General features: G+C 23.6%; 1 protein-coding gene across 1 annotated transcript in view; it reads right to left on the minus strand.

Annotated features, from left to right (window-relative positions):
• The window catches only part of LOC135926110 (E3 ubiquitin-protein ligase RBBP6-like), a 49,275-nt gene extending 37,334 nt beyond the window's left edge, over window positions 1-11,941 (minus strand). Inside the window, exons 1-4 of the mRNA XM_065461802.1 lie at window positions 11,725-11,941; window positions 11,572-11,659; window positions 11,427-11,529; window positions 3,108-3,196 (exon numbers count right to left, since the gene is read on the minus strand). Coding sequence (XP_065317874.1) covers window positions 3,108-3,196; window positions 11,427-11,529; window positions 11,572-11,659; window positions 11,725-11,893 — 449 coding nt within the window. The 5' untranslated portion in view covers window positions 11,894-11,941. The remainder of the gene's footprint in view (window positions 1-3,107; window positions 3,197-11,426; window positions 11,530-11,571; window positions 11,660-11,724) is intronic.
• Window positions 11,942-14,058: the final 2,117 nt, after the last annotated feature.

Raw genomic sequence — 14,058 nt, forward strand, 5'->3', positions numbered from 1 at the left:
TGTATAGGATTTTTCTTACATATACTACGGTAAAATTTTAGCTTCCAAGTTTTTATATTTTAGGAGATATCGTAAAAATGATCTAATTTTATATTTGTCCGTAGTTATTCAATTATTGATTTATCAAAACTATCAAATTGTAAATAATAATCAAAATAGATATCATTAATTTTTTAAATTTCAAGGGCATCTTATGTCCTAAATAAAAAATTAAAATCCTTAAAAAATAATGAGTCAGAGGTCTACAAAGATGAGTTTTGCCTGCCCGCCATGGTGAAAATTCAAATATTGGGCGGGTGGGCGGGTTAAAAAATATTTTTAAAATAATGGCCGAGTGGAATATTTTACAATATTGCATATTTTATTAGTTTAAGTAAAAATATTTAAATAAAAGAAACATGCTAACCAATCCAATAATCTTTAAACAGTGAGTGGGCAAAACAAAAATGGGTGGCTAGAGGTAAAAAATTTATAGAACGATGGGCGGGAGGGTTAAAAAATTAAAACAAAGGTTATTTAGATTATTATTTTCAAAAAATTCTATAAATATAAAACGATTTCACAAGCAAAATCGATAAAAGAAATATAAAAAATAAAATATTTTTGAAAGTGTCAGGCGTATTTTATTAATATTTCCTACTTAATATTTTCAATCAATAAAATTTATTCATACTATTATATAAGATGTAATTTAGATATAGCTGGGTAATTACTATATTTTTAGCTGTTTTAAGTCAATTTTTAGCCGAAAACAATAACTTTGGCCTCGTGGTTTTTCTTAAAAAGATAGCAGCAAAATTTGGAAGAAACTAATATAAATTAAAACACCTTAGGTTAACAAATTTTCTCTGGCAAGCGCCTGAAGATTATGCCTAATTAGATGACATTTCGCCATTACCCAACTATAATCTATGATATTGATGAGTTTGAATTAAGAGGATGTGCGTTTTTCGTGTTTGGATTGACATTAAAACATATGTTTACAATATTGTACAAATAAAATCATTGTTTTCAGTTAGCATCTGTATCTCAGACGCTTTAGGTATTGATAGAATAATTATTTATATATAGTTATGATTAATATAATGTATGGTGAAAGTTAACACTCACTAGCTAACACTCATAGTATCTATTACATAATATAATTATAGTTTTCCTGCCATGGAATAAATACGCAAAGGATTAAATATATTATTATATAATATATGTTATATTTTTTATTAATTAAAATATCAGTTTTATATTTTTTATAAATACAATTAATATGGTATATTCTCAAAATATTATTTGAACAATTTTATAGTATCAATTTGTAATATACAAATATCTGTTTAGAAAAAAAATAAATAAAATATGTAGTAGTGTTGTTAAACCTCGTTTTGAGGAGATTTTTAAAAACGGCTAACTCAGTTTTTTATCCAGAAAAATATTATGCAAGCCTGAAAATTTTGCTCATAAAAGGAGCAAAGGTGTAGACATATAGTATCGAAATTTCGAGGCTTAGTTAACATCTGTCGAAAATATTGAGTTAGCCGTTTTTAAAAATCGGCTCAAAACGAGCCGTTTAACAACATTAGCTAATATGCTTGCTTATTAAATGATAATGCTCGCCGAAAAATATGATAAAATACCAAATAGATGAATTTTTTGTATATACCAGGTCGAATATTATTTAAAAAAATTCTGAGCCGAGCCTAAAAAAAATTTTTATCCAGGCCGGGCCCTAAAAAATTTTTAAACCCGAGCCGGGCGGGCCTTAAAAATTTTTGAAAAAAAATTCGGGCCGGGCAGGGAATTTTTTAATCCGGGCCGGGTCGTGCAAATGGTACCTCTGCAGGTCTCTGATTTACATAACAACCACATACCAAACTTTATGTGATTATATTTTAGTACATTGCATTGCATAGTTAGCGATATTATTATATACTTTACTTCTTTACTTTCATCATATTCTATCAAGTTAAAATATATTTTATATATCTATTTAATTAAATAGCCTCTTATTTTCATATTAAAAAAATTATTTCAATGGATGCCAAATTAAAAAAAAATTGGTGAAAAGATTAAGAGCAATGAATATGAAGAGAAAATGCCAAAGGCAAATCTGTGGTCTAAAAAACTTTTTCATTTATATATGAAGAAAACAAAAAAAAACTTAATCATGTAAGTTGTAATTTTTGCAAATATATGCTTATAATTCTATAACAACATACATAAAATATATATTATTATTATTATTTTAAGCATAAATCAACTAAAAAGGCATAAATGAGTATTTACAATGGAGAGTAAAAAAACTCAATTAACAATTGATAGCCTTTTTTGGTACTGATCCCAAAAAACTCAGTGTACAAAGGTGCTCACCATGTTTTATGGACGTGATTTGAGATCATTTGATGCAATTCATGGGGAAGGCTTTGTTGATTGTTGCCAATATTTTGCTAAAATTGGCTCAATATATGGAAATATTGATGTTAAAAGCATCATTTCAAATCCCACGACAATTTCTAGAAATTGAATAGACACTGCTGATGATAAATTATTTCCGAGATTAAACGCATATATAAAAAAGGGTCGATGTATTGATAACAAATATAGGTAAATATAGTTAAATTATTTATAATTTTTAGATTCAATTGTATTTTAACTTTTTATAATATTTTTTACAAATTAAATAAAATCCAACTTAATATATATCTTGATTAGATTATGGCCGTCAAATAAACTTTTATTTAAGGTGGCGAGGAATAAATACACATATTCTTTTTTTGGTTATTATAATATTCAAACTCACATTGTAAAATTTTATTTGGGCTCGGGTCGGGTTGGACAAAAAGTTTTTAAATTCGGGCTAGGGTCGGTCTCGGGCTATGAAAAATTACTTTGCAGACCTCTATTCTAAAAATAGGGAGAAATCTAAGAATCCTCTTAAAGTTTCTAGGAACCAGAATCCATTTTGAGGACCAAAACTAGTTTTAATCTAGGTTCTAAACTATGGTCAAATAGTATTTCCATTATGAATTGTAAAAAAATAAAGTATAATAAAATTTTAATTTGTCTTATTTAATTAAAATGTACAAAATTAGCAATTAATATATTTAATTTACAATGTAGGATCAAAATCCTTGGTGGCTTGTTGCATCATTGCTTTAATTTTTTGTTCTTCAGACATATCCAATTTTGATAAATTAGAATTCTATAAATATTAAATTATAAACATAACAAGGTAATTCTCAATCAGTGGTGTATTCAAGATAGTAGAGGGGTGAAAACGCCCAAGGATAAATATCATAGGGTAAAATTATGTTTATATTTCATAAAATTTGATTGCTCTATTATGCATAAAAATGGAGTTTGGATTATATTCCAAATGGACATTATATAAGGATGTACCAATGTTATAAATATGAAATATTTTTTTAATTCCTATAATAAGGTGCTTCTAAAGATGGGATAACAGATCGATATTTAGATGTTACATCTAGTGTTGCGTAATCGGCTAAATTTAGCCGACTAAAAACGGCTTAGCCGAGATTTTAGGTGGAAAAATCGGCTAAGCCTAATTAGGTATAGCCTAAAAATCGGCTAAACCTAATTAGGCTAAGCGTAAAAATCGGCTAAACCTAATTAGGTTAAGCCTTAAAATCGGCTAAGCCTAAAAATTGGCTAAGCTTAAAAATCGGCTAAGCCTAAAAATTGGCTAAGCCTAAAAATTGGCTAAAATAAATTAGTCAAAATTCTGCATCGATGCTTAGCATTAATTATTATTTATTTATTTTAGTAAAATAATTTATTTTATTTATATTTAATGTAAATATTTTATTATTATCAACAAATAAACATGATATGATTTAATATTTTTTATTTACATTATTATATTTTGAAATGAAAATAAATTTATTTATTTGATGTTTTTTTAATAAAAAAAATAATATGCTGCTATATTGTAAAAATGTAATATTCTTTATAATATAATTTATTAGTGATTTTCACAATCTTCTTTGTAAATACATCTTTTATTGAGGAATTATATTGTAAATTTTATTAGATAAATAAACAATCTTTTAGGTGAAATCTTTTATCATTTTTTTAAAATTATCTATTTATTATTAAATGAGGTGGATTTTATGAAACTTTTTTATGTTATTTTATATGATCTTTTTAAGGATAATATTTTAATGTGACAATTGTCATAATCGTTCTTTTATAAGTTTTTTGAATTTTTTTGAAGAAAGTATTAAAATAAGTATTAATAACATGTGTAAATACAAATTTAGTGAAGATGTACCAATGAAAAGTGACAATTGTCATAATCGTTATTTTTAAAGTTTTTCGAATTTTTTTGACGAAAATATGTTAAAATAAGAATTAATAACATGTGTAAATATAAATTTAGTGAAGATGTACCAATGAAAAGTGACAATTGTCATAAAAGTTAATTTTAAAGTTTTTTGAATTTTTTTGACGAAAATTTGTTAAAATAAGTATTAATAACATGTGTAAATATAAATTTAGTGAAGATGCACCATAGAAAAGTGACAATTGTCATAATCGTTATTTTTAAAGTTTTTTGACGATTCAAAAAACTTTAAAAATAGCGATTATGACAATTGTCACTTTTCATTGGTACATCTTCACTAAATTTTTATTTAAACATATTTTCTTCAAAAAAATTCCAAAAACTTATAAAATAACGATTATGATAATTGTCACTTTTCTATGGTACATCTTCACTAAATTTTTACTTAAACATGTTTTTACTACTTATTTTAACATATTTTCTTCAAAAAAATTGAAAAAACTTATAAAATAACGATTATGACAATTGTCACTTTTCTATGGTACATCTTCACTAAATTTTTATTTAAACATGTTTTTAATACTTATTTTAACATATTTTCTTCAAAAAAATTCCAAAAACTTATAAAATAACGATTATGATAATTGTCACTTTTCTATGGTGCATCTTCACTAAATTTTTACTTAAACATGTTTTTACTACTTATTTTAACATGTTTTTACTACTTATTTTAACATATTTTCTTCAAAAAAATTCAAAAAACTTTAAAAATAACGATTATGACAAATGTCACTTTTCATTGGTACATCTTCACTAAATTTATATTTACACATGTTATTAATACTTATTTTAACCTATTTTCTTCAAAAAAATTCAAAAAACTTATAAAATAACGATTATGACAAATGTCACTTTTCATTGGTACATCTTCACTAAATTTATATTTAAACATGTTTTTAATACTTATTTTAACATATTTTCTTCAAAAAAATTCAAAAAACTTTAAAAATAACGATTATGACAATTGTCAATTTTCTATGGTACATTTTCACTAAATTTTTATTTAAACATGTTATTAATACTTATTTTAACATATTTTCGTCAAAATATTCAAAAAACTTTAAAAATAACCATTATGACAATGTCAATTTTCTATGGTACATCTTCAGTAAATTTTATTTAAACATGTTATCAATACTTATTTTAACATATTTTCTTCAAAAAAATTCAAAAAACTTATAAAATAACGATTATGACAATTGTGACTTTTCTATGGTACATCTTCACTAAATTTTTATTTAAACATGTTTTTAATACTTATTTTAACATATTTTCTTCAAAAAAATTCCAAAAACTTATAAAATAACGATTATGATAATTGTCACTTTTCTATGGTACATCTTCACTAAATTTTTACTTAAACATGTTTTTACTACTTATTTTAACATATTTTCTTCAAAAAAATTCAAAAAACTTATACGATTATGACAATTGAGACTTTTCTATGGTACATCTTCACTAACTTTTTATTTAAACATGTTTTTAATACTTATTTTAACATATTTTCTTCAAAAAAATTCCAAAAACTTATAAAATAACGATTATGATAATTGTCACTTTTCTATGGTACATCTTCACTAAATTTTTACTTAAACATGTTTTTACTACTTATTTTAACATGTTTTTACTACTTATTTTAACATGTTTTTACTACTTATTTTAACATATTTTCTTCAAAAAAATTCAAAAAACTTTAAAAATAACGATTATGACAAATGTCACTTTTCATTGGTACATCTTCACTAAATTTATATTTACACATATTATTAATACTTATTTTAACCTATTTTCTTCAAAAAAATTCAAAAAACTTATAAAATAACGATTATGACAAATGTCACTTTTCATTGGTACATCTTCACTAAATTTATATTTACACATGTTATTAATACTTATTTTAACCTATTTTCTTCAAAAAAATTCAAAAAACGTATAAAATAGCGATTATGACAATAGTCACTTTTCTTTGGTACATCTTCACTAAATTTATATTTACACATGTTATTAATAGTTATTTTAACCTATTTTCTTCAAAAAAATTCAAAAAACTTATAAAATAACGATTATGGCAATTGTCACATTAAAATATTATCCTTAAAAAGATCATATAAAATCATCAAAAAAGTTTCATAAAATCCACCTCATTTAATAAAAAATAGATAATTTTAAAAAAATTATAAAAGATTGCACCTAAAAGATTGTTTATTTATCTAAGAAAATTTACAATATAATTCCTCAATAAAAGATGTATTTATAAAGAAGATTGTGAAAATCACTAATAAATTATATTAAAATTACAATATAGCAGCATATTATTTTTTTTATTAAAATAACATCAAATAAATAAATTTATTTTCATTTCAAAATATAATAATATAAATAAAAAATATTAAATCATATCATGTTTATTTGTTGATAATAATAAAATATTTACATTAAATATAAATAAAATAAATTATTTTACTAAAATAAATAAATAATAATTAATATTAAGCATCGATGCAGAATTTTGACTAATTTAATTTTAGCAGATTTATATAGCCTTAGCCGATTTTTAGGCTTACCTAATTAGGCTTAGCCGATTTTTAGGCTTAGCCTTATTAGGCTTAGGCGTAGTTTTTAGCTAATTACGCAACACTACATCCATTCCAAAAAGCCTAACAGCCTTAATATTTTACTTTCTCTAGAAAATTTTTTTATCAACATTTAGCAATGAATCTGAATTTTATATATCCAAGTGATTGAATAAATTTTCATAAATAAATTTATTTCTAAGAATTTTCCTATGAACCTATAAATGGTTAAAATTTTTCTAGTGGATAAAAAAGCTCAATTTTTTCAAATTATAATGATTAATGCTCAAATATGATATTCTAAATAATCAGTCAAAAAAATCCTAAATAAAAATCTAGCCCTGGTGCATATCAGCACCGTTAACCATTAAGAATCATTTTCTCTGCTAGGCAAGAATGGTCATGTAACCAATGTTGTATCTGTATAATTTTGATGATTATATAATTTTAATAATATTATAAATACATAAGATGTTTTATATTTCAATTTAAATATTTGTAGTACCTGTATCATCATTGGAAACTGACCCATCTTTGCAGATGATTATATTTCAATCTAAATATTTGTAGTACCTATATCAATGAAAAACCTTCTTTGTTGATAATTAAACTATTTCTATGCTAGCTAGGAGAATATATATTGGCCTACTCAGAAGCTATAATTTTAAAATTCCCATAAAAGTCCTTTCAAGACTAGTAAAGGCATATGATAACCACACATTAAATTCCCTTTCCTCTGTTGTTAGATTTAGGGTTTCAACCAATAATTTGATAAAGGGAATGCATCATCCCCAACCATTATAAATGGTATAGCTCATTAAAACCTGGAAAAGGCTTGGGAGCAGGCCAATCAAGTGTATGGTTCACCATTCTATTATTTATATTTTTAGAATATGTTAGAATTAATTTAATGTCTCTATATAAAAAGCTATTTATAGATGCTCCATCATCACTCTGCTTTCCAGGTGTTCCCGCATCTATAAAAATAATGTTAATATCTGTTAAGGCTAACAGGTTAATTGAAAAATCTATGTCTATAACCAAAAAATTGTGATGGGAAATCTAATGATATAATATTCTCTCTGATTTCATATAATAAATTTATTCTTTCCCAATCATTTTTTTAGATATAGGCATTTAAATATGTGCAGTATCTTTCCAAATTGCTGTGCACACTGATTTTACAATGTAGGCTATACAGAATTTTGAAATCCTTGAATTATATGCTAATTGTGCAAAGAATACATAAGTAATTAAATACCTTTTACATAAATAATTATTAATGAATTACATTATATTACCTCAAGGTAACAAATAATCTGTCTTAAAAATCAATTTGATTGTTACAATTAGTAATTTTTGGATTTGTATCATCATATATTAACTATAGAATAAAAGGTTGATCCTCTCATTCTTGTATAATTGTCAAATCCCATTTAAATTAATATATTTAGAAAATAGATTTCTTTTAACATATATTAGAGATGTTCTACAACTTTTCCATTTGTTTCTGTTATTTAATAGGGCAAGCATTTAGTTTGTTTAGAATATTTCATATTGAAAAAATGAAAATTAATGCTTCAATTTATACATAACTGCATTTACGTTTTTTTATTTGTGTTTTGAAAGGCTGCATTGAAACGTTCAATTTTTCTTAGTGAAATCAAACATTTTTAGGCTGCATTTAAAGTGGAGATGGATCCGTTTTTTACATCCGTTCCGTCAAAAGTCAATCTCATTAAAAATGATATATATTGATTTTCAATTTTAAAATATTATAAGTAATCAAAAAGTCAAAATGTTTTGACTTCAAAATTTGCTAAATCCATTTTTAAGATGGAAGGTATCGGAACAGACACACTAACATATATATCATTTTTAATGAGATTGATTTTTGATGGAACGGATGTAAAAATGGATCCATCTCCACTTTGAATGCAGCCTTATCCAAATATTTGATACTTCTATAATTTTAATTGTCTAGCATATGAAATTTAAAGATGTTTTTAATCTACATATAAGTTTGTTTTTTTTATTAGTTTTTAATATTTTTGAAATTTTTAGAATTTCTTAAAAGTAATCTATTTTGCATATATTTGTTTCAATTATCCTACTAACCTCTGGGTTGGCAGATTAATATGGTAGGTTGGAAATAAAAATCTTTTGAGTAGGTTATAATTTTAAATTTAATCTATGATATAAATAAATCATGGTTTGATTACATGTTATGTCACAATTTGTTTCATTCAAAATTTTTCTTATAAAATCCTAATTAATCAGTTACCCACAATATCAACTTCAAATATTATTGAATGTGTTTGTAGAAATTAGTAAAATCATAAGAAATAAATCAACATAAGATCTGAATAATTTGTATTTTATTTGACATGATGGTTTAACAAAAAATTAAAGTTTTTTCAAAAAAATTATGATATTTCATAATAAATTAAATTTCCAACATAATTTCTTTTCTGATATTTAAACATAAAGTTTGAGCTTATTTTATTGCTTTCCCTTGTTTGTTTAAGTCCAATATGTTCATAAATTAATATAAAATCATTCTTTGTTTATCCCCTTTTATTGTAAATTTAATGACACATATTTTATTATAAACCCAGTATAAAAATTTAAACAAGATAAGTTGTCTGGTCTAAATTTTTTTCCCAGCCCAAAAAAGACTAATAAGCACTAGGGCTGTATCCTAGTTCAGCTTATATTTTATTCTGAACTCTATTCAGAATAACAGCTTGGAAAACCATTTAGATTTTTAAAATATAAATTTTGGCTTAAATTTTTTTCATCTCAATTAGTAAAATAAAGATTTAAGTAGGATTTGATTAAAAATAATAAAAAAATATAATAAACTTTATTAATTAGCATTTACAATTTGTTTTCATTGAAAAATATCATGGATTTACTTATTAAATATAAAACACATTTGAATATTATTATATAAATGATATTTATCAAGTTCTGTGTTACAAAATGGAATATCAATTATGACGTCTAAATAGGTGTAAGGTATTATAAGTATAACATTTGCAAAAGTTTTCCTACCATAATCAAAAAATGCTATTGAATATATTTTCAACTGCTATTTAAAGAATGTTTAATTTTTTACAGTTTTTTTATTTTTCAGACAGGTCATCATTTAAATGTGTTCCAGGATTTCAAAGCCAAATATTTATGCATGTGCTGATGTAAACAAAATGTGTTAAACTCTAAACAACCCTTTTAAATAATAGGAAAACTTTACAAAATGTCAATTAGATCTCTATCAACTATTAGAAAAGCACTAAAGTTCAACTTCATTGATCGAGTAAAACTCATAAATTTGAAATTATTATGATCATTAATTATCTTGTAACTTTTATATTTGGAAATGTTTATTAAGCTTGAGATATTATTAATTATTTTTAAAGATATTTATTCAACTCACCTAAGCTTAGAATAAGGGTATGAAAAAGTAGCTAAAAAGGCTAAGTTTGCATGCAGTTACTAAAAAATTGTAAAATTAAAATAGCCTTAATAAGGAACAAAAAGTGTTGAAAAGAGTTTTGCAATTTTATCTAAGGCAATTGCTATGGGGGGAGGGGTAAAGTTTTGTTGTAAAAATTTCATTTAGATATATATTTTTAAACATTTAACTTTATAATTTGATGGCAGATATCATTATCTGTTATTTTGGATTTAACATTGACAATTTAGATTTATCTTTAAATGTTAAAAAGCATTGTTATTGTTATAAAAGTTATTATTAATATTTTTAAATTTTAAATAAGTGAAGGAAAGTGCAATTTTTAGGCTTTTCCATAAAAAAATAATTAAGTTAAATAAATTATAAATGTGATTGTAATTAATAATTATAATTACTAATTCCCTTTTTAAAGTAAAATTAATTACCTCTCAACCTGACTATCAGATATTTAAAAAAGGGGAAAAGATAAGTCAGGGTATGAGCCTTAGCTTGATATAACTTTTGTTCTTGTTACAAAAACATTCAGAAAAAAATAGTGTTCACCAAAATAGAGCCAAATTTTTATATATGTTAAATCATAATTCCACCACTTAAAAAAAACATATAAATCAAGATTTTTAACAGTTTTAGGATCCTTATCATTTTTTAATTAGAGATTTTAACATCAAATTATGATCTCTTTAAAATATGACTAAAAGTGTACTTATTTCTCATTTTTAAATTAAAATTTCCTATTCAGAGCAAATACATTGAATTCTTAACAGTTTAAACTTCAAGAGTTCTTAGATACAGTGCTTTAAGGCAATTATTATAAAGCAACTTTGTGTAGGATAGATATATTTTAAAAGCATGAGAAAATTTATTGGTTTAAGAAATTGGTTTTAGTAGAAAAATTGATCACCTCCCTCATGAAAATAGCTTTACAACACCACTGATCGTAATAAATAATAATCAAATTTTTAAAATAATTTTTTTGAATGAATATTAAAATAGTATGAATATTAACAAAGATTACTTGTGTTATGTTGTTATAATCATGTAAAAAATTGTTTGATTTTGAATGTATGCTTAATGCTTCTATAGTAGATGTAAATGGGGCATTCCTGAGTGATCTCTCCCTATAACAAATTTATATCAATGCATATATAAATAATTATTACTGTAGTTTTTTCATTTGAGCAGATATTGGAACACGAGCAACAATAATTGAAGTATTTTTCGGAATTAATACTTTATCGCCTTTGTATTCTAATATTTAATTCATATAAAATAAAGAAATATCGATAATTATATTTAAAAAAATAGATTAAAACCCTCTTTATTTTGAGCATTAATTATTTGAAGGGTAAAGTTTCCAGATTTCGGCATCTTTTTTTGCTGCAATATATTATCCTTCAATTCTTCCAGAGACATATGAAGACCATCAAATTTAATGGTGTCATACTCAATGTTGCTCTTAAATTTATAATATATATATGACATATTTATAGAAAATAATCAATCTTCCATATTAATAAATATTTCACGTGACTTTTAATAGGATAGATGTAGTTGGCAAATTAAAAATGTGATTAGTTAATAAAATTATAGTCTTTTGGATAATAGCTTGATTCAGTGTTAAACTGAGAGAATTTATTTTAATTGGATATACATATAATATATTTAAAATTACAAGTATCTGAAGTTAGTATTAAAAGTTAAAGACATTTGGGTTAAAAATTAAAGGTTTCAGAGATATGGGTTTAAAATGACTTTTATTAAAATTATTATATAATTTTTTATTAATAACTTGTTCAATCTGACAAGTCATATTATAATAAATAGGTGAATATAGATTTAAATAAATGGCAACCCACTGAAACTCAAGGAAATTTTTAATATAATTAATTTATTTTATTTAAAAATCAAATTTTCACATATTTTTCTTTTACAAATTATAATTAAAAATATATATATTAAAAACAAATAAGCAAATATTTAAAATAAATTAAATATATATATATATATATAAAAGAACTGAGAAAAATTTTTTTTTAAAAAGGGTACAAATCACCCTAGAGAAGAGTGGATGCTTAAAAATGGACCGGTAAATCTTTCATTGGGGTAATCAAATATATTTTTTTTATTTTTTTTTTTTAAATATTTAAAAAAAATTTTTTTATAAAAAAATAATAAATATTTGATCGTCTGGATATTAGTGGAAATTATTTTTAATGAAAATTTTCACAATTCTTTAATTTTACAATAAAAATGGAGTAATTCAAAAATTTTAAAAAGGGGTGGGCTAATGATGCCACTAAGTTAGAATAATTTTACAATAAAAACGGAGTATAATAAAAAATTTAAAAAGGCGTGGGCTAATGATGCTACTAAATTAGAACTATTAAATCAATTACTAGTTAATTAATCAATTTATTTGAATAAATTCTATAATTTTACAATAAAATCGGTGTGTGATATGATGCTACTAAGTTAGAACTATTTAATCAAATGCTAGATAATTAAACAATTTTGAATAAACATAATATATAAACAATGCAATGATAATATAGATGTATATAATTTTAAGGAAAAACAAAAATAGTTCTAAAAAAATTTTATATTTATAAATTATTTAATTTATTTAAATTTGACATATTTTTAATATTATGAAAATAGGAATATTCACTTATATATAAATGAGAGGAAGATTTTCTTCCATTTCTGCGGATGCTTGCCCTAAGATCCCTCCATAAACGCTTAATACGTTGAGTATGGGTCGATATATCATTTGGGTCTATAGTTTCTGCTATGAGTTAACGAGTAATGATCATATCCATTTTCATTAAGATTCTTATAACTTGGATAATTATAAATTTTAAGATTTATCAATAATTAATTTACTCCTTCCATTTGTCCGTCATTATAGTTAATCAGTTATACCCAGAAGGGTCTATTTGTATCTCTTTTCAGTTTCAGATATAAAAAATTTTCCATAATTTTTCATATCCCACCTACACCAAATGGCATTCGATTTTAAATCCGCCCTGTATTATTTTTCCTTTTAAAAATATTGGATTCGTCTATTTCGATAACATGCCCAGGGCCCCCTATTTTTTCGAAAGAGATGGCGTGTGTATAGCAGCAAATCTTTCTAAATATTGCATACCTAAAAAATGACAAATTTTATATATATATTTTACCACCAATAGTACTTTGTGCTAATTTTATTAAACGAAGATTGTCAGTTATAGAAGTCCTGAATAGATGAATAAATTTGTTCACAGGAAGATTATTAATTTCAAATATAGTGCTTAATTAATAAAATAAAATCTAAAAAATAATATAATATTAAACCCTTCCATATAGAATAGATGAAATATGTTGAGCATCACTATATAAGATGTTGCATCTTTCTCCATTTTCAGGCTATTAAAACAATACATGTGATTAATAAGAAAATCCTGATCTTATAAAAATGCGATGGTCTTTTGAAAAGGTGTGTGGAACACTTGATTATAAAAAAAAATGTTCTCTTTATTTATATTTCATATGGTTTATATATCTTTTTTATATCTAAAATTAGAATATAAAATCAAAAGGTTAAGTTATAAAACGAAAAACATAAGTAAGGATAAAAGTATAATTGTACAATTTGAATATATCGG

This window comes from Gordionus sp. m RMFG-2023, chromosome 3 (assembly GCF_954871325.1).
Source record: "Gordionus sp. m RMFG-2023 chromosome 3, tfGorSpeb1-WG-v2, whole genome shotgun sequence".
Lineage (NCBI taxonomy): Eukaryota > Metazoa > Nematomorpha > Gordioida > Chordodea > Parachordodidae > Gordionus > Gordionus sp. m RMFG-2023.